The sequence below is a fragment of the Giraffa tippelskirchi genome, chromosome 12 (genome assembly GCF_054371585.1).
Source record: "Giraffa tippelskirchi isolate mGirTip1 chromosome 12, T2T-mGirTip1v1.2.pri, whole genome shotgun sequence".
In the NCBI taxonomy this organism is placed as follows: Eukaryota; Metazoa; Chordata; class Mammalia; order Artiodactyla; family Giraffidae; genus Giraffa; species Giraffa tippelskirchi.
This window is the reverse complement of record NC_137286.1, coordinates 139266792-139291975: the sequence shown is the minus strand read 5'-3', so window position 1 is coordinate 139291975 and position 25184 is coordinate 139266792. Positions and strand designations below refer to the sequence as shown.

The 25184-nt window shown below is 43.6% G+C and overlaps 1 protein-coding gene across 17 annotated transcripts in view; it reads left to right on the top strand.

Annotated features, from left to right (window-relative positions):
• The window catches only part of DOCK9 (dedicator of cytokinesis 9), a 355717-nt gene that overhangs the window by 135231 nt on the left and 195302 nt on the right, over window positions 1–25184 (top strand). For all 17 annotated transcript variants that reach the window (XM_081548917.1, XM_081548909.1, XM_081548910.1 and 14 more), the window contains 6 exons: window positions 10923–11012; window positions 14447–14529; window positions 16550–16619; window positions 18331–18426; window positions 19391–19525; window positions 24999–25173. In XM_081548917.1, coding sequence (XP_081405043.1) covers window positions 10923–11012; window positions 14447–14529; window positions 16550–16619; window positions 18331–18426; window positions 19391–19525; window positions 24999–25173 — 649 coding nt within the window. The remainder of the gene's footprint in view (window positions 1–10922; window positions 11013–14446; window positions 14530–16549; window positions 16620–18330; window positions 18427–19390; window positions 19526–24998; window positions 25174–25184) is intronic.

Sequence of the window (25184 nt, the reverse complement as noted above, 5' to 3'; positions counted from 1 at the left end):
TATTTATGCCTGGAGAATCCTGTGGACAGAGGAGCCTGGTGGGCTTTGATCAGTCCATGGGGTTGCAAAGAGTTTACTGACTAAACAACAAGAGGCACACACTCTGTGGTTCCTGCAACCTGAACGGGTCCTGCCATGTCCACCCCTCTGCCTGGCCGAGCCCAGGTCCTGCTGAGTGTCCTGCATGGGCCTGAGCGACCTTGTATCAGCAGTGCCTGGAGTGTGGGCCCGAGGCCCCTGAGGCCGAGTTCAGGGAGCTCCGTGAAGTTCCCTGATGGCAGGAGTCCTCCAGTGAGGACTTCCCCATCTGCTTAGCATTTTATCCGGAAGGCGTAACCTCTGCTCCACTGTTTAAGATGGACTCTGCCTGGCATGCCAGGCGTGGAAGTGCTGCCCTGACAGGACCACTGTGATGACGGTGCTCACAGAAGGGTCTGTGTGAGATTCTCCTTCACGCATGAGGGCCACCTTAAACGTGAACAGAGGAGTGTGCCTTCCTAAGGCAAGTCCTGAAAGGAACCTTGTTGGGATATTGGAATTATATAAATAATGGACATGTTTTAACTTGAAGCGTATTCACTATTTGGGCTTCCGTGGTGGCTCAGTGGTATAGAGTCCACCTGCCAATGCAAGGAACGTGGGTTTGATCCCTGGGCTGGGAAGATCCCCTGGAGGAATAAACAGCAACCCATACAGTGTTCTTGCCTGGAGAATCTCCTTTCACAGAGGAGCCTGGCAAGCTGCAGTCCATGGGATCTCAAAGACTCGGACACAACTGAGCGACTAAACAACAACATATTCACTATTCACTATACTAGGTGTTCACACAAAGGTAGGGTCTTTTTAACAACTAAAATTGCATTTTAAAGAAGACACAGACAACTAGAAAATGAAAGAACTTACTCTTGCCCATCTCTTCCTCAAAGCTTTGTTACTGAATGGAATGCTAGGTGCTCTAGGCACCAGGGTGGGCTTCCCTTGTGGCTCAGCTGGTAAAGAATCTCCCTGCAACGTGGAAGACCTGGGTTTGATCCCTAGGTTGGGAAGATCCCCTGGAGAAGGGAACAGCTACCCTTACAGTATTCTGGCCTGGAGAATTCCAGTCGGACACAACTGAGCAACTTCTACTTTCACATTTCACTTCTCTAGGCACCAAGATAGGGGTAAGACCTGAGACACAGTCATCTGGTTCTCGATTTTAGCCCCAGTCTGTCTCTTAGTAATCTGGGTGTTTTGGTAAGCAAGAAACCTTCCTAAAATTCGCTTAACCTGTAATTCAGAGGGTATATTTGCCCTAAAATCTGGGCTGTCATTAGATGTATGAGAATACACAGAGGTAGCACTGTTCACGGAAGCTCTCTGTACACCCTGACCAGTGTCCTCCGGGCGGCACGAAGGGGGTTGAGTGACCAGGGTGCTTATTGGAGCCTGCTTCCTCTCCTCTAGTAGCATCGCTTTATTTTTGAGGGTGGCAGTTTTTAGTTGTGAAGTCATACGATGTGGAAAGTAGGCTGAGCCTCTTACTCGTGGGGAAGCTGGCCCTGCCGCTTGTTCCCTACATGGCTACATGGCTGCTCCTGGTCTTCTGGGTACCCTCTGTCTCTCCATCCTTACCTGTGCAGTGATACTTACGAAATGATTAAAAACCAACCTCTTTGTAATACCAACCTCCCATCTCTCTAAAAACTGAGCTTAATTGACGAGTCTGGTCACTGACTGTCCTGAACATTTAACTTAATTAGAATTTACTGCACTTGAATAAGCTGTTATGTCACGTATAATCTGGGGGGTGGGTTGTAAGGTAGCAGAATGAAATTTTTATGACTCTCAAAGGTCTGCTGACATTTATAAATGTACATATATGACACTTTAGGAAACAGAACATTATGCAGTGACAGAGCTACTTGATGTCTCACCAGTTGCTAAGACAGTGTCTCATTTGGAGCCTCAAGTGATCTTTCTTTTTTTAAAAAAATTATTTGTTTTTGGCTGCACCGAGTCTTCATTGCCGTGTACAGTCTTTCTCGAGTTGTGGCGAGCGGGAGGCTACTCCTGTTGCAGAGCATGGGCTTCAGGCACACGGGCTTCAGGAGTCACAGCTCTAGGAGCACAGGCTCAGCAATTGCAGCACACGGGCTTAGTTGCTCCGGGCACGTGGGATCTTCCCAGACCAGCGATTGAACCCATGCAGATTCTTATCCACTGTACCACCAGGGGAGTCCACCTCAAGTGATCTTACAACTAAACAAGACAGCCTCCGTTTAAAAGTCCCGATGACCCATTCACCCAGACATTTATGTTATTAAAGGTGTTGGAGAAGCGAAGATGACTAGCACAGTCTGCGGTTCTTGAGTCTGGTAGGCAATGCACCAAGGTTTTTTGAGTCATTTCAGCAGAATCTCTTGCTGTGTGCTGCAGGAGGTGGGAGTGAGCAGCTCCACCAGCCGGGCGGAGGGGGCGGGTGCCTTAGGGACTGAGAAGTAGCTTGTGTGCTGGAGGGTCGGAGAAGGGCAGGAGGAGAGTCCAGGAAAGTCGGTACCGCTGGTCACCAAAGGTCTTAGGTCATGCCGAACAGTCTGGAGTTTATTCTGATGGCAGTGAGGGGGTCACTGAAAGGATTTAAGCTGAGACATTGACGCTATGGATGAGAGTTTTAGAAAGATGACTAACATCTGTGCAGAGGAGTGGCAGAGGGGGAAGGCAGGCCTACCTGTCGGGGAGGGTGCACACTGAGGGTCACACAAGAGCCCCCTAAATTGTGCGTTGTCATGGCGACGGACAGCAAGGAAAGTCCTTGAAGCCACAAGGTGACACTATGAGGGAACAGAGACCATTAAAAGATAGAAGCTAGGGGGACTGTGCAGGGGCTGGTAAAGAAGCGCTGTCAGAGGCAGAGAGATGTCCACTTCTCTGTCCATATCAGGCTTGTCCTTGTAATGTTTTAACTCATTTCTTGGGCGTTTTGTTGTTTGTTTGTTTTTGATGTGGGCCATTCTAAAAGTCTTTATTGGATCTGTTACAATATTGCTTCTGCTTTTTGTTTTGGTTTTTTGGCCGTGAGGCGTGTGGGATCTTAGCTCTCCAACCGGGGATCGAACTCACATCCTTGGCCTGGAAGGTGGAGTCTTAACACTGGACTGCCAGGGAAGTCCTGAGAGTTTCTCTTTTTTGTTTGTTTAAATCCCTCTGGAAATCTAAATGGAAATCTTTCTCCGGACCCTTGTCTGGTCCCAGTGCTTTGTTTGTTTCCTTGATTATTAGTGAATTAAACACTGAAAATCCTCAGGAAACTGCCTCCCTGGAAATGGACTTGTCTGATCTTCGTGGGCACTTTGGGTCGGCGGCCAAGCCATGATCTCCGCAGTGAGATGTGGGGAACGCCCTGGGTGAATTTCAGTTTCCAGCCTAGCTTGGGACCGAATCCTCTCAAAAGCGAGTCATCTGCTCTGAAACAAATGCCTCTGCCAGATATCTGGAAAGGTTCCATTACTGCTGTGCCCAGTAAGTGGCAGCAAAGGCCCCAGCCTCGTCCAAAGGGAGGTCTAACACCGCGCTGGATTCGAAACGTTTAGTGTACTGACAGACGCATCCAAGGGGGCATCTCCAGCAGATTTCCAGGGACCGAGAGTGGAAAGGAAGTAGGTGTTGGGCGGTATCTCTCTAGCAGGGGATAGTTGAAAATCCACTTGGCCCAGCTGACCACAATAGAAATTCAATCCAGGGCTTAACTCTTGAGTGAGGGAGAGGGGCTGGCCCCAGCAACGCCCGCCTGGGAACTCAGCCCGCCTGGGCTTTCATTTCTAACACACCCACTTGCCTCCCTTCACAGAGCCCTGGCCTCTCCCACCCCCACTCCAAGGGTGTCCTATTCCTGGTAGACCAGAGTACTCGTTCTCCAGCATATGCATTTGAAGGGCTAGCTCTGCTAAGAAAATGAAAACAAACATAATAATAAACACAAGTACAGGTGCTTCCCAGGTGGCACTAGTGGTAAAGAACCTGCCTGCCAATGCAGGAGATGTAAAAGACCCGAGTTCAGTCCCTGGGTCAGAAAGATCCCCTGGAGGAGGAAATGGCAACCCACTCCAGTATTCTTGCCTGGAGAATCCCATGGACAAAGGGGCCTGGTGGGCTACAGTCCCCGAGGTCGCAAAGAGTCGACTGGACACGACTTAGTGACTGATATGACACACTCTCACACACACACACACATACACAGTTGCTTTATTTGGGATTACAGACAGAGGTTGCCTGCTAAGATAGTCCACGTCTTAGCCTGGGAGTGGGTTGGAGCTGACAGAGCTTGAGGCCTGGTGGGCTGGACTGTCCAGCAGGTGGTCAGAGTGGGCTTGGGGCCCTCTCCTCTGACTTCAGGCCGTCCCCAGGCCCCAAGATCCATCTTAAAGACAGCAGGAGCCTAGGTATTCCCTTCTGTCTCTCTGCTCTGCTGCCATACCTGCTGACTGGTGGCCAGGGAGGACCCTCTTCACCTCTTCTGTCTCAGCTGGTGCAGTAGGGCCCCGCCTTCCTTTGAGGTTGTTCTGCTCAGGACACCGGAGGAACCGGCTCTGAGCCCCACACTCCCTCCTGGGCTGCCAGTGATGTTTGTTTTTCCCTCTCAGGGTGGACACTCCCAGCCCTGTGCTCCTTTGAACCAAGAGATGGGGAGAGTCTTTGTGGATTCGCACAGCTGGCTCCGGCTCCAGCCCACCCACTTCTCTGGGATCTTGTCTCCAGCTCATTGTTCCTGTGTCCCAGGGGAAGGGTGGGGCTTTTGTTTCAGTGTCTTAATTGAAGTCCTATAAAATAATGACATTTTAAACACCCAAGAGATATGCCTACTTCCCACCAGGATTGAAGAGGGTTGTTTAATGCCCATTGTAAAATGATTAATAAAAAATCTGATGCCCTACGAATTGAGAGGATTAGAAAAATAAAGAAATGATACAAAAGAACATCTTTGTTAATACTAACAGCCTGTATTAAGTCAACACAGTGAATCTCCCCTCCTTGTAATCCAATTCCTTTCATAAAAACACATTAAAACTATTCCTTTCTTTAAGAAAATAAGTGGGGTAATATGACTGAAAATCAAAAAAGATATTCATCTTTTTTGTGGATGTCTTTTAAGTTTTTAGTTTCTCAGAGAGCAATTCGTAGTGCTCAGATAATAAATCATTTGTGGAGAGAGACTTATAATTCCATGAAACTATGGAGTTTTTAAACCACAAAGGAAACCTGGAGGTCCTGGAAAACCTTGGATGCAGAAGGTTAAAACTTTCCTCCAAGACCGTACAGCTAATTAGAGGCAGAGCTCAGATGAGAACTCAGGTTTCCTGGCCCTCAAGTCCAACGTCTTTCCAAGATCACTTCTCAAATTCTTCTATAGGAAGTTTAATTAAATTATGCGCCTCACATTGCTTGTGGTTTGAAACATGAGTGCCTTGGTATCCCGGCTTCAGTGGGGTCAGGGTAGCGTGTTTAGCCTGCACTGGTGGAGGAAAGACAGAGCCCTGGCCAGGTTGGGGGCAGGAAATTCATTAGTAAGAGGGATACCAAGTTGAAGCTAAAGAAACAGGGCTGTGGCAGGCCATCAGGGAAGAGCAGTGAGTGGTGAAGAGGAGGAGCAGAAGATGCCAGGAAGCCTGGGCTGGGGCCCAGGTGAGGAAACATGGTACCCTGCAGGGGTCCTGCCTTCTTGGGCTAAACATCCCACTTTTCGTATGTGGCTCATAGCCATTCAAGTGACCCCAGCTTTTGGACGGAATCATTTCAGCCAAGAGAAAAAAGAAGTTTATAAAATAAAAAAGTCTCTATTTGAAATTTGGCCTTCCAAACTAGACGTGGCGATAGTCATAAAATGTAACCTTCCTAATGGGGTCTGGGGGTACCTCTGCATTTTATCATTTCACTCCATTAAAAAAAAGTTCAGGGACTTCCCTGTTGGTCCAGAGGTTTAGACTTCGCCTTCTAACACAGGGAGTGCGAGTTCGATCCCTGGTCAAGGAGCTAAGGAGCCCACATGTCTTGTGGCCCCCAAACCAAAACATAAAAAGCAGTATTGTAGTCTTTCAATAAAGACTTAAGAAAATACTGCTTTAAAAAAATCTAATAAAGCCAATTATGGCTCTCCTTTGGAAGAGGACTTCACCTTTTCCTCCTCCTTTTGCAGTCCTAATAAGTTTCCTTTTCAATTAGTCTTAAAATTTTGTGAAAGATCTCATAAGGCTCATGCCCATGCTTGGCCAAGGTGATTAAGGATTTCTGTGTGTCAAGCACTGCCTTGTTTAACCTAAGTAACAGTATCAACTGGAAATGATTTAATCTATTATACTAGCTGGAAGAAGGCTTTTATTTTTAAATTGTATTTTGTGCTATTAGATTTATATCCCAAAGATTGTCTGAAATGCTCACTATGTTTAGGTTCAATTTTTAGATCTTATCACACTTCGTAGTGTGTAATTTTTTTTCTCCCTACCCCTTGCACAAAAAAAGACTTGTAGCTTTTTTAGTAGAAAAAGGGGCCACCTGTGGCTTTCCAGGTGGTGCTAGTGATAAAGAACCACCCCTGCAAATGCAAGAGACATATAAGATACATGGGTTCGATCCCCGGGTCGAGAAGATCCCCTGAAGGAGGAAATGGCAACCCACTCCAGTATTCTTGCCTGGAGAATCCCACGGATAGAGGAGCCTGGCGGGCTACAGTCCATGGGGTCACAAAAGAGTCAGACACAACCTAAGCAACTTAGCACACATGCACCCCTTGTACACTGACTTTTTAGTAGAATGGAAATGATTTATTTCCAAACAAAGGAATGGTACTGACGCTCTTTAAATGTCCACCTTGGTGTTAATTTATATAAAGTGGCTACATACCTGTTTTTTAGCAGGAATATGATTTTAATGAGTGGGAAAGAATACCACAGCAATGAGAAAGAGAACTAAGCTCATTTTTGAGATGAATTTTAGTCTTCATTGAAGTCAGATATTTATTTGGACTCTGTTATAAGTCAGATAAATGAAACTACAGAAATTTATTGTGAATCGATTTGACATGCAATAGACTATTACCTGAATGTGACTTTTAATACATAAAATATATGGAGAAATTAAAATAGAGCATTCACTTACTTATGCAAAAGTCTTCCCTTGTCAATTCCCATAATGGACCAGAGGACTTTTTGAAATAATAGGGAGGAAAGCTGCAAGTAATGGATGATTATTGGTAGGCTTCTATTTCTATCTCCATTGACTGTTTTATCCATTCATTTCTTGAAACATTTATTGAGTAGTTAGCAGATAGAAAGATATGTCTTCTGCCCTCAAAGGAACCCAGAGTCTGGATGGAAGGGGAAAGAAAGACATGTGCCTGCAGAAGGGTTTTGGATAATGGAGTCAGAGATTGACGAGCTATCAGAGGGTGCCTCGGGGGGTGTGGTTTATAAGGTCACTAAGGTCTGGCTTCAGATCTCAACTTTCAAAGCCCAGAGACTGGGTTTGGGCTAGTATGACCAGAGTTGTTTGGGCTCAGTGGAAATGACTTGTAGCAGCTAACTCTATGAGAGAACAAACCAGAATACCATTTGATACTGTGCACTGAGAACTAGTAAGCTTCCCTGGTAACTCAACTGGTAAAGAATCTGCCTGCACTGCTGGAGACCTGGGTTCGATCCCTAGGTTGGAAGATCCCCTGGAGAAGGGAACAGTTACCCGCTCCAATATTCTGGCCTGGAGAATTCCATGGACTATATAGTCCATGGGGTCTCAAAGAGTCGGACATGACTGAGCAACTTTAACTTCGCTTCACTTTCACTTCAATTCACTGAGAACTAGAATTAATAAGCAGATCAGAATACATTCATTGGCTGTGTGTTCTCTGATTAGGAGAGTCAACATGGGAATTATAATAAACAAGTGACTTGGTGAGACTAAACTCAAAGCAAAGGCAACAAGTGGAAAGACCTTGGCAACTGGTGGCATCAAATAGTGACTCCTCATTGGAACCAAGTCTAGGAGTCCCCTGGGGGCTCCCAGACTTTCCTATTAGATGGTAATAAAGACACTAACAGAAGTGCTCTGGTTGTACAAGCCCAGTTCTTTCTATTGGCCCATTCTATCCTTATTAAAATCATTGACTAAGGTATAGGTTGGTGCAGTTTTAGAGTTGTGTACTTCAAGCCTAAAAAGTTCTAGGCATTCCTTTGGCATAGGATACGTTTTTTAATTCTAAGACTAAATAGGTTTGTTTTTTGTGTGTATACAAAGAGTTAATCTCATCTGTTATGACTTGAGTTTGTTATTTTGACTTTCTAAGGGTAGGGTTATCTTCACATTTCTCTTCCTTTCCGTACTAAACACAATTTGTACTCATCCTGTGCAGTTCAGCTGAAGCATCTTTGCCTCAATGCACGTCTTCTTGGCATTCTCTCCTCCTACCTGTTTGATTTAGACTCCTCTACTCTTTCCTCTGAATCCAGCCTGTGATTCTGTGTTCTTCTTTCCTACACCTTTTTGGTATGGTGGGTGGTTATAAACACATGGATGATTGGTTTAATTATGCCCAGTGCTCTCTTATCTGTTAAAGGTCAAGTCTGTCTTTAATGGTTGAAGTTGCTTTCTTTTTAGAATGAGAGCATAATGGCACTTTGATCCACACACACAAAAAAAGGTTCATTTCCTATTTCTCACCTTAAAGGAGTATTTGGATAAGTGTCACATAATTAAAGTTTCTTGAGTTGTTAATTCCACCAGGAAAATTCTATAGTAAATTTTCTTTCTTCCTGATGTTGTGATGGGGATTGAGCCAGAAATGACCCTAAAAGTCCTATTTCTTGACCTGAGTTATTTCATGAACATTTTAAAAGTCTGATAATTAATTTTTAAAAAATCTTGAGAGAACGAAATAAATCAAGATAAGGACACAGTAAGTGAGGATATAGAATATGTCCTCCTTTGAAGTGTATGTAATTTCTTTATTATACCTGATTCTTAGCACTTTTGACAATCTCTTGTAATGTGTGACTTTGAAGCCTTTGGAATAGATTATGCCTCCAGTGCTTTCAGTCACTCATCTGTGTGGCCTTTCATGGAACCAGGTGTATAATAAGGGTCACCATTTGTGACTTTCACGAAGAAACCAAGAGCCAGGGTGTTGAAAGCCCTTCTGGAGGAGGCTGAATGAATCAACAATTCACCTGTAAAGGACTTAGGTAGAGAACACAGTTCCTCCCTTCCCTTCCTTTAGCCTAAAGGAGGCTTATTCTAAAAGTTGGATTTGATTACTTTCAAAGATGGACACAGTGCAAGCAAAGAGTGAATACAGGTAAAGCAGACATAACAGGGACAAAATATGGGCAAGAAATAAGATTATTAAAAAATGTATGCCTTGTATACCCTGAGAAAACCATGGTTGAAAAAGACACTTGTACCCCAGTGTTCATTGCAGCACTATTTACAGTAGCTAGGACATGGAAGAAACCTAGATATCCATCGACTAATGAATGGATAAAGAAGCTGTGGTACATACATACAATGGAATATTACTCAGCCATAAAAAAAGAACACATTTGAGTCAGTTTTAATGAAGTAGATGACCCTAGAGCCTGATAATATAGAATGAGGTAAGTTAGAGAAAAATATCTTATTTTAAAGCATATATATGGAATTTAGAAAAATGGTACTGATGAACCTATTTGCAGGATAGTAATGGAGATGCAGACATAGAGAACAGATTTGTGGACATGGGAGGAAGGAGAGGGTTGAACAAATTGAGAGAGTAGCATGGAAGCATACACCTACTATATGTAAAATAGATAGCAGTGGGAATTTGCTCTATGACTCCGGGAACTAGCCTGGAGGGGTGGGATGGGGTGGGAGGTGGGAAGGAGTTTCAAGAGGGAGGGGACGTATGTATACCTGTGGCCAACTCATGCTGGTGTATAGCAGAAACCAACATAATATTGTAAAGCAGTTATCCTTCAATTAAAAATAAAATTTTAAACAATGTATGCTCTGGAGTTCTTCCCTGTGCTGGAGGGGGAGGGACCACAGATTTTACCCAGAGTTTCCTCCAGCCTTAGAAAGAAGAGAAACAGCTGGACAGAGGCTGGGCAATCCCAGCTTAGTAATTAGCCCAAAGATGGATTCTGTCAACATGATGGTTTCACATGTGCTGTTTTTATAACTATGATCTGTTAATAATAACCCAAGAATTACAGTCCATGGGAGAAAAAAGAAATCTAGAACATTCCTTTCTGAAACCCAAGGCCTGGTTATCTCATAATGACACTACAGTCCCTTCCAAACAGCATTAATTAGGGTAGATTTGTTGCTGCCTAAGGTCGTGAGACTTTTTATTATTTAAAGTATGCATTTAAGCCTCATGACACAAGAGCAGTTCCAAGTTATAGGAGGGAAGGTGGTGTTCACAAGTCACAAATTCAGTCAACAAACTTGGATTAAGGACCTGCTACATGTCCCACTGGGGATGCAGCAGTAAATAAGAATGGGTGTAAAAGGCAGGTAAGAGGTGGATGTACAACGATGTAAATGTATTTAATGGCCCTGAACCGGGACCCTTAAATGGTTCAAATGGTAAACGTTATGTCTGATTTACCACGATTTTAAAAAGGCGATTAAGGCAAGTAAAAGGCAACGTAGTGGGACTACATCAAGCACGTGGGGTGGGGGAATGTGAAGGTCTCTGAAAGTGGCCTCTTCCCTGCCTACAGGGGTCCTTGGGCCCCGCGGTGCAAAGGAACTTGGGAGCCACTGCCCTTACCTTTTGAACTTTAAGGAGCCGTCTGGGGTCTGGGGTCTACAGCGCGTGACCTGAGGTGGAAGGGGAAGGGCCCGCTGCCCCGGGAGGCCGGCGCCTTTCCGTCTCCACTCACCAAGCCTCGTCCTGGTGCTCTCCTTCACAGACGGCCCTCCTGAGACGACAGGACCGATACCAGCGCTCCACCGTGCCCCCCAACGCACAGCAGGACGCCCAGAGCCTATTCGTGACAGAGGTAACGTGCTGCTTCTACACTAACTCATGTGTTAGTTAAGTGATTCTTCTCTGGTGCCTCCCCCCCTTTAAAAATTTCAGTGGTATTTTCAAGACAGTGTCAGAGAGAGATAATTACATTTTTATCACGACCGTTAAAATACTCAATAGAATAAAGTGCAGTTTTCCGAGGCTGAAACGTGGACAGAAATGTCAACAGGGCTCCATTTGATGACAAAACACAAATTTGATAGAACTTATTTCATAGGCTTAGAATAAAGAGTAACTTGTAAATGGACACCTGGCAGACATTGATATTCTTTTCAAGGGAGACTCAGCACATGCATTGATGTCTTTGTTGACTTCATTTATATGTTTGTACAGGTAACTTTTTATCGCGACTAGTTCAGTATTCACAAAGTGGCAGGTAATAATGAGCATAATACCTATCCCTTATCAATATATGATTATTATTAGTTTTGTTTGATCATACAGGTAATAACTCTTTTGTTAAGGAGGAAAGAGAAATTACTGCATCGAGATTGCCTTCTTTTTCTTTCTTGGGGTTTGTTTCTTCCTCCAGGTGCCTTTTAGATGGGATGAATGAATTAGGTGTTTTAACCTTGTTTCTTGAAGTGCTCCTTCATTTAAAAAAAATAGTGAATTTTTTATCCCCGTTCTTCTAGTTGATGTTTAGAAGCTAACCATGCCATCAATAAATTTGCTTACTACAAGGAAGCTTCGCTATTGTAAGTGAAGGCCAATTACAATAACAACATTTAGATTCCATGGATTTTTAAAGAATTTTTTTTTTTGATGTGGGCCGTTTTTAAATAACTTATTTATTTTGGACTGTGCTGGGTCTTCATTGCTGCAAGGGCTTTTCTCCCGTTACAGTGAGCGGGGGCCACTTTTTGTTGCAGTGGCTTCTCCTGTTGCAGAGAACGGGCTCTAGAGCACAGTCTCAGAAGTTGTGGCACACGGGCTTAGCTGCTCCAAGGCACGTGGGATCTTCCTGGATCAGGGATCAAACCCGTGTCTCCTGCATTGGCAGGTGGATTCTTCACCACTGAGCCACCAGGGAACCCCTCCATTGGGATTTTTGAAAAACCGAACATGTAGTTAAATTGTCTGAAGTATGTGCTCTTATCGTTCTGAAAAGGTAACTTCTTGCCTTATCTCCTTTGCCGCTCTGTTCATAACACTGATGCAAAACAAATGCAGTCCGATATGTTTACATCATCTCAAATGTTTATTTTAAAGCGGGACACAGGCGAACGTCCTGCAGCCTGTTTTGGTAAAGAAAGTCACACTGCAGCACACCACACCCCTCGCTCACATATGCCTGTGACTACTTGACGTTACTGCTCAGACTCGATGGTTGCAACAGAGTGTCCCTGAGAGCCGAAAACATTCACTGTCTTGCCTTCTGCAGAAAACGTTTGCTGATCCTTGTTTTAAGGCATATAGTAAAACTGTTACTTACTAATTCAACTCTCCCAGTTTCTTAAAATATAGGATTTTTGAAGGACGCCTCTCCATCGAGTTCTTTTATCGCTGCAGGCTGAGCAATAGCGACTTCACCCTGTGTGCAGGGAGGGGCCAGCACAGCCCCACCCTCTTGGGCCCCTTCCACCCGGGTGGAGTGCCCCACCACTTCCTCCCCATCCTCTTGTCCATGGGAGGATGACCTAATGGCTTAAAAAAAAACACACAAAAAAAACCTTTCAGTGTAACTTCAAAATATTATTGAATTTCACGAGTTGGAAGGTCAGTCATAAAACCAGCCAGTCGGATTCCTGCTTCTTTAGAGAGAGTTCTCCGGGTACTGATTTCTGATTGAACCCCTTGTCTTCTGGACTTTCTGCACCCCCAGTCTCGTGGGGGTTGCTTACCTTGTTCTCTGTTCCTGCCTTGGAATTTAGCCTGTGCCTACCATGTGGGCAGTCAACAATGGCTTATGAAACAAGTGACTCTCTGGCTACTTAACCTGGTTAACTATATTTTTTGCAGTTTCTAATTTTTTTTTATGCTTGCTCCTTGGAAGAAAAGCTATGACAAACCTATACAGCATATTAAAATGCAGAGACATCACTTTGCCAACAAAGGTCCATATAGTCAAAGCTAGGGTTTTTCCAGTAGTCATGTATGGATGTGAGAGTTGGACCATAAAGAAAGCTGAGCATGGAAGAAATGATGCCTTAGAATTGTGGTGCTGGAGAAAATCTTGAGAGTCCCTTGGATTGCAAGGAGATCCAGCCAATCAATACTAAAGGAAATCAGTCCTGAATATTCGTTGGAAGGACTGGTGCTGAAGGTGAAGCTCCGATACTTTGGCCACCTGATGCAAAGAACTGACTCATTTGAAAAGACCCTGATGCTGGGAACGATTGAAGGCGGGAGGAAAAGGGGATGACAGAGGATGAGATGGTTGGATGGCATCACCAACTCAATGGACATGAGTTTGACCAAACTCTGGGACATAGTAAAGGACAGGGAAGCCTGGCGTGCTGTAGTCCATGGAGTTGCAAAGAGTCAGCCACAACTCAGTGACTGAACAACAAATAGTTTAAAATATGTAAACTAATCATCTTTCTTAGCCATTTTGCCTAAGATATTAAAAATCTGGGCACTCAGGTGTCTGTTAATAAATACAGTGATTATGTACAAGTATATACTTATTTGGGCTTCCCTAGTGGCTCAGGGGTAAAGAACCCACCTGCAATGCAGGAGCCGCAGGAGATGTGGGTTTGATCCCTGAGTCAGGAAGATCCCCTGGAGGAGGACTTGGCTGCCCACTCCTGTATTCTTGCCTGGAGAATCCCATGGGCAGAGGAGCCCGGCAGGCTACAGTCCGTGGGGTTCCAAAGAGTCGGACATGACTGAATCGACTTAGCACGCATGCATATGTGAAGAGATCATGGTGCCACTGTGAACTGGAATCTAAATCTTTCTTCCTAGTTGCCTCACATCATCCCTTATAAATAAAATGAGATGCTGAGGGCAAATGTATGTAATACTGACTAATGAGCAAGTTGTAATGTGAGTAAATACCATGAAAGAGTCTTTAGGGTCACACTTTTCATTTACTTTCATGTTCTCATAGAGGCCATATGACTTCTTAGGAACCTACTGGGTTTAAGTCAGAAACAACACGTTGTTATGTAAATGCAGCAAGTGGAGGTGAGGTTTGTCTCCTTGTAACTTCTGCTCCTGGACCACGAATGATAGTGACTTTAATGACCCCTCTCCCAAGTGTAATGTTTCAGTGGTTCTTAAGCTTCAAGGAACCTCTCTGTGGTGAAATTTCAGGCATGAGAGGGTTGAGGGGAAAGAACTATTTTGATGTTGGTGTGGGTGTGCATTCATAAATTTTCCCAAATGTTCTCCAGAAGTCATCACATGTCTTTTTCCTTTTTCTCTTCTGCTTTCTATTTTTTCTGCTCCTCCCAATAGTGCATCAAAACCTATAACTCTGACTGGCATCTTGTGAACTATAAATATGAAGATTACTCAGGAGAGTTTCGACAGCTTCCAAAGTGAGTACACGATCCGACTGCACGAGATGGGGTTAAACACACAGAGAAAGGTCTTTGTACTTGAAACACCTAGGGAAGTGGGTAACTTCACATGCAGTCAGAGTGATTAGAGAATGTGTTTCCAGAGGATTTGTGTGTATATGGGGGCTTCCCTGGTAGCTCAGCTGGTAAAGAATCTGCCTACAATGCAGGAGACCCCGGTTCGATTCCTGGGTTGGGAAGATCCCCTGGAGAAGAGATAGACTAGTCATTCCAGGGCTTTCCAGGTGGCTCAGCTGGTAAAGAATCTGCCAGCAATACGGGAGACCTGGGTTCGATCCTGGGTTGGGAAGATCCCCTGGAGAAGGGAAAGGCTACCCACTCCAGTATTCTGGCCTGGAGAATTCCATGGACTATACGTAGTCCATGGGGTGGCAAAGAATTGGATACTACTGAGCGACTTTCACTTTCAATGCTTTTCACTTTTTGTGTGTATGTGGGTTAGCTGTTGTTTACAGGGAATTTGACCATAGAACTCAAGCCTAGTACTATGAGATTGGTAAGTGATAAACTCATGGATGGTTTAATCATGTTCAGTACCACTCAGGGTACCACTGATAAAACACAAACAGGTGAGGTTTGTTTTTCTTTTGTTTTTTAGTGAGAAATAGGAAACAAAGAAAATATAAGGATATCGAACTATGTTGGAGTGTGTTTCATCTTAAAAAGAATATTTTGAAGAGACATGAAAAGCATTTTATACTGAACAAATTTTATGTTTTAAAAAGCATTTTCCCAGACAAACTTTTTCACTTCCTTTAAAGTATTAACTCATTCTGAACTATATCAAAAGCCAGTGTGTTTAGATTGATTAACGGTAGTTAAAGTAAACCAGGTATAGATAGGTCTTGCCTTGAGAGGAGATCTGTTATAAGATGGTACATCCTGAAATGATGCAGTTGGCAAATTTTTGGTTTGCCAATAAACCAATAAAGTTGGTTTATTCTGGAAGTTGAAAGCCAACAGTGATGGATTTTGTGTCAAAAGTAACTGTTGCCAATGAAAATTATACTTGCGACTCTATTAATATATTTTTCTTTGTGTTTGTTGCATCTGTGAGTTTGAACTGTTTTTACTGTTCTCAATGGACCTAGCTGTTTTTTTTTTTCTGTTTGTGTGGTTCAGCCACTCCTTAAGAGTGTTCAGCCAACTTCCCGGTCTTCTCTTTTAAACCTCGGCTGAGAACACTCCCTTCCAGCATTGTCTTCTCCAGATGGCTCTGCTCCTTGCTTCTATATTTACCCAACACTCTCCTGTGGCCTTGATTCTTCCCATTTGATTGAATTCACCTATGGTCACTGATAGGCTTGTTCATGCTGTTCTCATGACTGAAAGAGAACAGACTGAGGATATAGTATGTTTACTACACAATACACACAATATACTGTTGCTGCTGATGGATTTTACCTCTGAGCATTAACAAGAGTTTCGATTGTTGTGAAGAGAAGGAGGAGGAGGTTGTAACAGTGAATAAGAACATAGATTCTGTAGTCTGCCGGCGTTATGTACTTCCTCTGCCCTCTGTAATCCTCAGTGTCCTCATCTGTTAAGTGGTCTTAGACCCAGTTCCCACCATCTAAAGGACGAAGGGAAGTGCCACATGTGGAGTGCAGCACAATGCTTAGCATGTAACAGCTGGAACTGTTATTGTCCTCTTTTCATCGTTAATACCATTATCATTAAGACTGCTTTGCAGTCACTTCAGAGGCAGTGACCTCACTTAAGCTTCATATTAAAGGTTATTCTACCATGTCTTTATTTCTTCATACGCATTACCATTATTAATCTACATAACTCCCAGCAAGCTATGCCATCTTGTCTGTATAGCTTTTGGGAGCAATGTCATCAGTTGTTTCCATTCTTCAGCCAAGTGGGCCAGCTTTGGATTTGTTAGAGGTTTGTTCCTCTGATGCGAGAAGAAATGTGGCATCTCTTTATAGACTAGGTAATTATAAAACAAGTTTCTTTCTTCTTTTTAAAGCAAATTGGCCAAGTTGGATAAACTTCCGGTTCACGTCTATGAAGTGGACGAGGAGGTCGACAAAGATGAGGTAGGATTGCTCGCTTACGGATTTAAAAATCGACTTAGTTCACAGACGATTCATTGGAAAATTACCAACATGTATCCAAAACAGGAATTGGAATGTTTCTTGAAACAGGGGAAGAATTTTTTTAAAATGTCTTGTTTGATTGAAATAATGGTCTCTGTTTCAACTCCACTGCATAGCATTGCCTGTTCCTCTGGTCCTTGTTTATTTGTTCTGAGATCGTTTTCAAAGGCAAGATTTGGCTACATTGTTAAAAAGATCAAGATAACTTCGCTTTCAAGTTTAGGTTGTTTTTCAAGGGATATTTGACACAAACTGGCAGCCAGTAGGTTTTAAATGGCTGTTTCTTCAGGGAGAGCTTTGAGTGAAGTAAATGGTATCCAGAAGCTCTGATTTTAACAAGCCCACTTTCCCTACTATTGGAGGATGGATGATGACTAGGCATGTGTAAGGGATGCTGAGCTGGGGCATTAAGGGTATTATGTGCACCTATCAAGGGAAACCTAATAAAAAAATTAGTACTGCCTGTTTCAGCATTTCTTCTTCTCCCCTACTCAGCTCATTGTGGGCGTTAATAATGTGCATAGCAGCAAAGTATTTCAGAAACCACTTTAGAAATATTCTGGGAAGAGTCAGTGGTCATTAGAAATGAAAAATAAGATATTAAAACCTTGGTGTGAATTAATAGTGAGAGGAGGACCAATTGAATTAACACATGTAAGGGCACACAGCAAACTGTAAAATCCTAGGCAGGTGAGTTGTTTCTGTTATTGCAGATAATAACGGCAGCTGTAAAATCACCAAGACTAAAATTGAGGTGATCTCAGACAAAGTATAAGATGAGTCCTTCTGCATTTATCTGCTGGATTGTAGAACTAGAGATCGTCATTAGACCAGGTCTGAGGAGGTGTGAGCTGAGTGGGTGACACTGTGTGGTCCTCTCTTCCCAAAGGTCCCACTGGTGTGTGTACCGGGCCCAGCCGTAAAGGGGAAAAGGCATCACCAGGGAGTGATCTTAGAGAATGAGGAAGGGACCCAGGTCAGAGTGTCGTGGAGAGTGTGTGTGTGTGTGTATTTCACGTCTGCTTATTTTATGTGCAAATGTATACCTGACCTATTTTTCACAGCATCTGGCCACCCCATGCCCTTAAACCCAGATCTCAGAGTTGGGGTCAGAACTTGAAGAAACAAGTTTGATTAATTTTTCTAGCTGTTGCTCTTCACTCCTCTCTCTCCCTGCTGTGTTCTCGCCTCTCTTTCCCTCTTTTCTGTTGCCCCAGCATTTTATCTCTCCTTTCTCTATTGCCTCATATTTCCTTCCTTTCTTATTCACCTTTCCCTGAACTAAGCCTCTGGGAAGTTTTCCAGGAATTCGCTTTTGTCTTCCAGCTATAGGGGAGTGTAATGTGAAAACATTTTTCATGAAACTGGGCGAGACCTTACAACTTGAGTGGTCAAGTATGGTATGTACTTTCTGTGGCTCATTAAACACTTAAAAATGAAACAACTTGGACTGGAACAAGCTTTGCTTTTTTAATGGACTGGAGTTTGCAGAAATTTAGGCTTGTCCCCCTTATTTATTGGTAAGTGAACTTAGTAGGTATGAGTGCCAAACAGTTTCCAATAAAGGAGTGAGGGGGCCACCTGGCATGAATTGAACAGATTTGCCATCAGTGATGACGGGAGATTGACTGGTGGTGTCCTTCTCTCCTAGGATGCCGCCTCCCTCGGCTCTCAGAAGGGTGGAATCACCAAGCATGGCTGGCTGTACAAAGGCAACATGAACAGTGCAATAAGCGTGACCATGAGGGTAAGGAGGCCCATCACCCTGCTTTCCCCTGATTAAGCCCTTTCTGCTGTGGGTCTTGGAATGATGCTCAAGATGAATGGGTATGCTGTTCTTCCCAACAAAAGTGACATTGTCTGGTTAATAAGATGCTTCCCTGGTGATCGGTGATCAACCCTCACTGGTACAGTTTCTACCCTCCTCTGCTTGTCACCCTCTGACCACCAGTGTGACAAGATTATTGGGAGGCTGGTGTGAAGGTGCGGTTGCCATATAGCCTTTCTTTCTCTGTATTGACTACAAAAGGGGTACTTAGTACCTCGCAGAGCATCACCGAGGGCCTACACCTAAGCAATTTTGCTTTCCTGCAACAAAATCAAGAAAAGCAGAAATCAAGGACTAAAGGGAATATGGTTAAGTTGAAAAGGAGGTTGCCAAGAGAAAAGTAAAACTAGTATAAAAACTATCCAGGAGAGAAGTAGGAGCAGAGAAAGACCAAAATTAATAGTAAAGAGAAGCAATGGAAGAGGAGTGGGACGGACAGGAGATAAAATTAAATCAGGGGAAATGCTGACTGTCATAACCCTGAGGCTGAAAAGTCGTCCAGTATCGTGAGGCCGAGAACACTTCCTACACTGAGCGAGAAACCCTGGGGATTTGAGAACGTTTCCATCCTTTCCAGCTGCATCCCAAATCAGAACTCACTGCCCCGATTCTGGGTGGTTATGTAAAAATCTCTGATTCTCTGGGTGAGAAAAATGACCCAGGAACGTTAAGTGAACCAGTCCCTCAGAATTTAAATGCAGGGAAATTATTAGATGCGATGGAGAGTCTTAACTCACCCAGCTACCTGGGTGCTGGCCAGAATGAGATTTGTTTTGGAGAGAACTGAAATGGCTTTTACGTCAGGTCATCATTGTGAGTTATTGAGAGAGATTGTGGCTCCTTTCATTTTGAAACAATCACTGTGTGTATATTTTTCTCTCAGTCGTTCAAAAGACGATTTTTCCACCTGATTCAACTTGGTGATGGGTCCTACAATTTGAATTTTTATAAAGATGAAAAAATCTCCAAGGAACCAAAAGGATCAATATTTCTGGATTCCTGTATGGGTGTGGTTCAGGTAAATATGAAACAAGTTTTATCATTCAGTTTTCTCATTTGTAAAAATACTGTCTATGAATTAGCAGATTTAAGCAAACACTTCCAAAAATGGCTATATTTGTGGTAGAAATATAATGGCGGACATAAAAATTGAGTAAAGGTTTTTCATCAGTTTAGAAGACAGTGGGTGCAAGATACAGGCAGAATTACATTGTAGGAGGCCTGAGTGCTCCGGCATATGAGTTTTTCTACTTAAAACCTGGCTCATGTACTTTTTAACTGTGTGACCTTGGACCAGCTATTGATTGAGATTTGTTCATGTGCAAAATTCAGATACTGATAATATTTCCTTAATAGGATAAGTAAAAGGATTGGATGAATTAACTTGGAAATATTCAGGACAGTTCTTAACATCTCAATGATGACTTTTATCATCATAGTACCCATGGCAGAGTAGTATATATTGATCAAGAGATTAGGTTTCAGATGTAGACTGAGTTCATATCCCCGCTCTACCACTGACCAGCTCTGTAACCTTGGAGATACGATTTAACTTCTCTGCACGTCAGTTTCCTCATTTGTTAAATGGGGATAGTGATAGCACTGAATGTGGTTATGAGGATTAATCAACACATGTAAAGAGCTTAGAACAGTGCTGGCACTTGGTAAGCATTCAGCCAATATTAGGTCTTTTTGTTGCCATAAGTGCTGTTACAGTTGTAGAGTGAATCTTAAATGCTATTTTAACTATACATAATAGGTGGCACTAGTAGTAAAGAACCCGCCTGCCAGTGCAGGAGATGTAGGAGACATGGGTTCAATCCCTGGGTCAGGAAGGTGCCCTGGTGAAGGACATGGAAACCCACTCCAGTATATTTGCCTGGAAAATCCCATGGACAGAGGAGCCTGTTGGGTCACAGTCCATAGGGTCACAGAGTGGAGTGACTTAGCACGCACGCAGTACATGAGCATGTTAGTATTATAGAAGATTAGACGGTTCAGGTAGTGCAGAAGTCCCTGTTGGCCCCTATCTTTCCCTTTCTCAAAGAGCTGCCATTACCAGTTTGATGTGGCTCCTTCCATACCTGTGTGGAATTGCTTTTGAAAGCAGGTTGGCAGTTTCTCCATCTGTCCATTCATCCGTCCATACACTTTTCCCCTCCCCTCCCATTTCCCAGGAAGATCTAAGGTAGCAATTTACAAGGGTACCAAAAACATAGGATATTATAAATTTAAAGTTGGTGTGAAAGGTGAACAAGGAGTCAGAGTAGGGAAGAGACAAGCTGGGATTAATTTGAGGAAAAAGCATATATTTTAAAGAACTAACACCTGCTGTGGGTGGGTGACACACCGGCTCTGCACTTTCTAGCTGGAGACCCGTTCAGTTGCACAGTGTCTGTAGATACAAACAATCCAATTAGTCAGAAGCTGCCCAAGTAATCTCAGAATGAAGCCCATTCAGACATTTCTCTTGGGGGCCCTCATACAGAGGGCACTGTATGATTAATGAACAATCTCCTTGACGACTCCTCACAATAGACACAGTCACCGTGATCAGAGAATGCTTCCTTAAAATGAGTCAGTATCTGCCGATGACATCGGCCCAAAGCTCGGTCCTTTAAGAAGGGTTGTTTTGTGGGGCCAGTGTGACTAAGGTTAGAGACACAGCTCTCTGGTTTGGCCCTTGCTTATGTATTCACATGTTTATTTAGAATTAAATTTTGTTTTCATCCAAAATAGTACATTCACTTGGTTTAAATGTCAAAAAGCACAGAGAGGAAGCACTAAAGGTACATTCCTGCCAGCATCACCCTCACTTTGCCCACTCTGCACTCCCTGAAATGATCATTTTCAATCTTTCCCACTATTTTTTTTTTTTCTGGGCTCTACCTCCATATTGCTAGATAAGGAATGTTCGCTTCTCTTTGTTCATCACCTGTGGATGTTATGTGATGCTAGAGAGGATTTCAGCTCCTGCAGCCCTCCTTCCTGCTCTAATCTGAACTGGTTGCTTCCTCAGACTCTGTACAGTCACCATCTCGGAAATTCCCTTTGCCTACCTCCCTGTGTCAGAGTCCCCATTTTCAGGATCCCATGTCATCTTCTTTCACCCTTTGCTTTCTTACTTGGGAGGAACATATCCTCCAATTGCTTCCTGGGAAATTATTCATGGGATCTTAGTTTTTTGAGTTAGTCTGTCTGCAGACACCTTTAGTTTTGCATTCATACTTGATTGACAGTTTGGCTGGGTATCAGAATCCAAGGTGAAATTTACCTTAGACATTGAAGATCTTGCATTGTCTTCTAGGTGCTAGTGTTATTTTTGGAGTCTGATGCCATTCTTATTCCCTATCGATCTTCTCTTTATCCCTATGAATGGTAACCTGAAGTTTAGGTTATTGTATCTTGACTTTTTTTTTTTTGAGTAGCTTTTTTGTTGAAGCATAACATATAAATAGAAACCACACAAGGAATGTGCTGTTACTAAGTTTGGGTCTCTGTTGTCTGTGTGTGCTGAGAACTCTGTTCTTGTTCTGGAGACTCTGTCCTGCGTGTTCTGTCCACCTGCATCTTGTGAACTCCGGGCAGTCTCTTCAGTCAGCGGGACTGTTGGACTCTGTTCAGGCTCACCTTCCTGGGTCCAGGCAGAGAGCTAAGGTGCTGGTAGGGCTCACCTCATTCGTTTCCTTTCTATCGGGTATCGTAGGGCTGCACTGATGGTTGCAGAATATCTAGAAATAGTTGTTTCATCTCTTTTGCCCAGTTTTCTAGTAGTTAATGATGCGAGAAGAATTCCAGACTTTGTTGTTTCATCATGGTGAGCATGGAAGTTAGGGGTCCAGACTCAGATGGCTGCAGGTGCCTAACCAATAAGTTAGGTGGAAGAAGAGGCGTGCGTGTAAAGCAATGGGGAATGCTGGGGACCCTGATGAACTGGAACACAAGGGCTCCCTTCAGTGGGGAGCTGATGCTGCTGGTGGCACTGCCAGCTCAAGGCTGCTAGATCATCTGAGTTTTTTTAGGAAAACCAGAAATACAAAATTTTAGTTAAATCTTGGTCTTTTTAATTACTGATGGTTACAACAACAGCAGAAACCCACAAACACTGTGCAGGACTGAAATTTAAAAAGGAGGTGGAATACATGAAAATGTACCTAGGCCCTTGGTCAAGATGACACCACCACTTAATGTCTGCTGAAAATTATTTTTGCATCAACAGCTAATTGACCCCACGGTGTTCTCAGCTTGTGACCCAGCTTCAGTTGAAAGCTGCCACTATGTAAACCAAATTATATCAAAGAATGTTTATTCACTGCATAAAGGGAGGCGTACCAGAGTGCATTATCAATGACAGGGAAGTAACTTCTTGTGTGGGATTCCCAAGTGGGAGTTTCATTTGTATTCTTAAGCTGAGAGACCTTTTCAGTTATGTTTTAGTTGAATTTTCTATCACTGACTTAAAAAAAAAATGTTTAAAGCAAAACTATATATATTTGGTAACATCATTTGGAAAGTGAAGTAATTACTTTTGTTTTATATGATAGTTGTGATGCCTGTCTTCAGCAGAGTATATAGATGGCCTGCAATATGGAGTCAGTGCATAGATGGTTTGCAATAAAGAATTACCGATCATTTTGTCTCTGGAGCATATTTCAGAATCTAAGGTTCTGACCTCAGTGGCCATCACTTCCTTTATATTGTTTTTGTAGGTGTGGTGGATGGCATTTTGCATTTAATGACTTGTATCTAAGGCTTCAAACTTTTTAAATCATTTGTTTCTATCTCCATATCTGTAAGCTAATCACCAAAATTAATGGCTTAAGTGTTAGACCGTTTTGTTTTTTTTTTTCTAATATTGCTTTTGGACATTGTAAAAAAGTTAGTTGATCAATGTTGTGAGTTCAAAGAAATGCCTAAACTAAAATTTAAAAATAGACCCGAAATGAATCTTGAGCCCCTATTTTAGGACCTTGAAGTTGATTACACTATTTTGCGAATAATGAAACTGAGGCTCAGAGAGAGGAATAACTGGGAATCAAGACCTGCTGCTAGCCCCACTTTTAACATATTTTCATAATAAGAAGCGCATGAGGAGTGCTGAGAACTCCTTTCACACCCGGCCTTCAACCTCTTCTCTGATGCTTGCTGTGAAGTGCGCCCAGGGCGCGGTGGTCAACATGCTTCTCTCAGGGAGCAGCTCTCTCCTGAGAACCATGCTGTAGAGGACTCAGGGCCGCCTTTGGGAGGTCACTCTGTCTCTGAGACCTTCACTGAGGCCCCCCAGGGCCAGCGGCTAACCAGCCAGAGTTTTAATGGGTGAGCGCTCTGCCCGGCCCCATCACGTAGGTGGCAGTGTGTGACATCATGTCCCTCACCCTGTCCTCACAGGAGTCTTGTGTCACACTCCTTGGAGCTGAACCTCCGTCTAGTGCAGTCCCCAGGGTGATTGTACCCCTGGGGGAAGATTGTTATTATCTGGAGCCAGGTTTCAATCGTCACAGCTGAGGGGTATGCTCCTGGCATCCGGGGGTAAGGCCAGGCTGCTTCCACACAGGCTGCAGGGCCCAGAACCCTCCCCGTAACAGAGGGCCTAGGAGTCAGCAGTGCCCAGATGCAGAAACCCTGGTCTCCCAGCACATTCATCCTTTGAATACAGTGCACGTGGATTACGGTTTTTATACGTTGGGCAGGAAAGCTAGGGGCATGAGGAAAGCTGGGGGAAGGAAGACCTGGTGTCTAAATACCTTCCGAGACTCATAAGTGGTGAGAAAGTTCCAGGTAAGGGAGTCAGACCTACTGGTAGATAGTAGTAGTGTTTAGTAGTTAGTGTTTGTCGCTCAGTCGTGTCCAACTCTTTGCAACCCCATAGACTGTAGCCTGCCAGGCTCCTCTGTCCATAGGATTCTCCAGGCAAGAATACTGGGGTGGGTTGCCATTCCCTTCTCCAGGGGGTCTTCCTGACCCAGGGATTGATCCTGGGTCTCCTGCATTGCAGGTGGATTCTTTACCATCTGAGCCACCAGGGAAGTCCACTGAGAATGGTTTGCTTTAAAAATGTGATACCACATATTACTTCATTAAAAAAAAAATAGGAGCTAGAGGAATTGAAAATTTTCAGTGAACTTTCATTCATTCAGATATTTTTCAAGAGCCTATTACCTGCCAGGCAGTGTTCTAGAAACAGGGATGAAGGAGGGAAGAACAGAAATCTCTGCCCTGAGGAGCTCCCGTTCCATTGGATGGGCCAGACAGCAAATAAGATAAATATGTAAAATATGTAATGTTCCAGATGGGAAAATAAAGCCACAAAGAAGATAAATCAGAGATGGTGGAGAGTGATGAGGCCTGAAGGGGAAGGGGCTTGCCTTTTTAAATGACTCAGGCTGAAATCCTGGTGAGATAGCACTCACCAGCAGACAATGAAAAGAAGAATTTTTAAGGGTGTCCCAATGCTTCTAAAATGTGTTTCTTTCTCCCCTTCCCCCTTTCAGAACAACAAAGTCAGGCGTTTTGCTTTTGAGCTCAAGATGCAGGACAAAAGTAGTTACCTGTTGGCAGCAGACAGCGAAGTGGAAATGGAAGAGTGGATCACAATTCTGAACAAGATTCTCCAGCTCAACTTTGAAGCTGCGATGCAGGAAAAGCGGAATGGAGACTCTCACGAAGGTAGGCAGGTG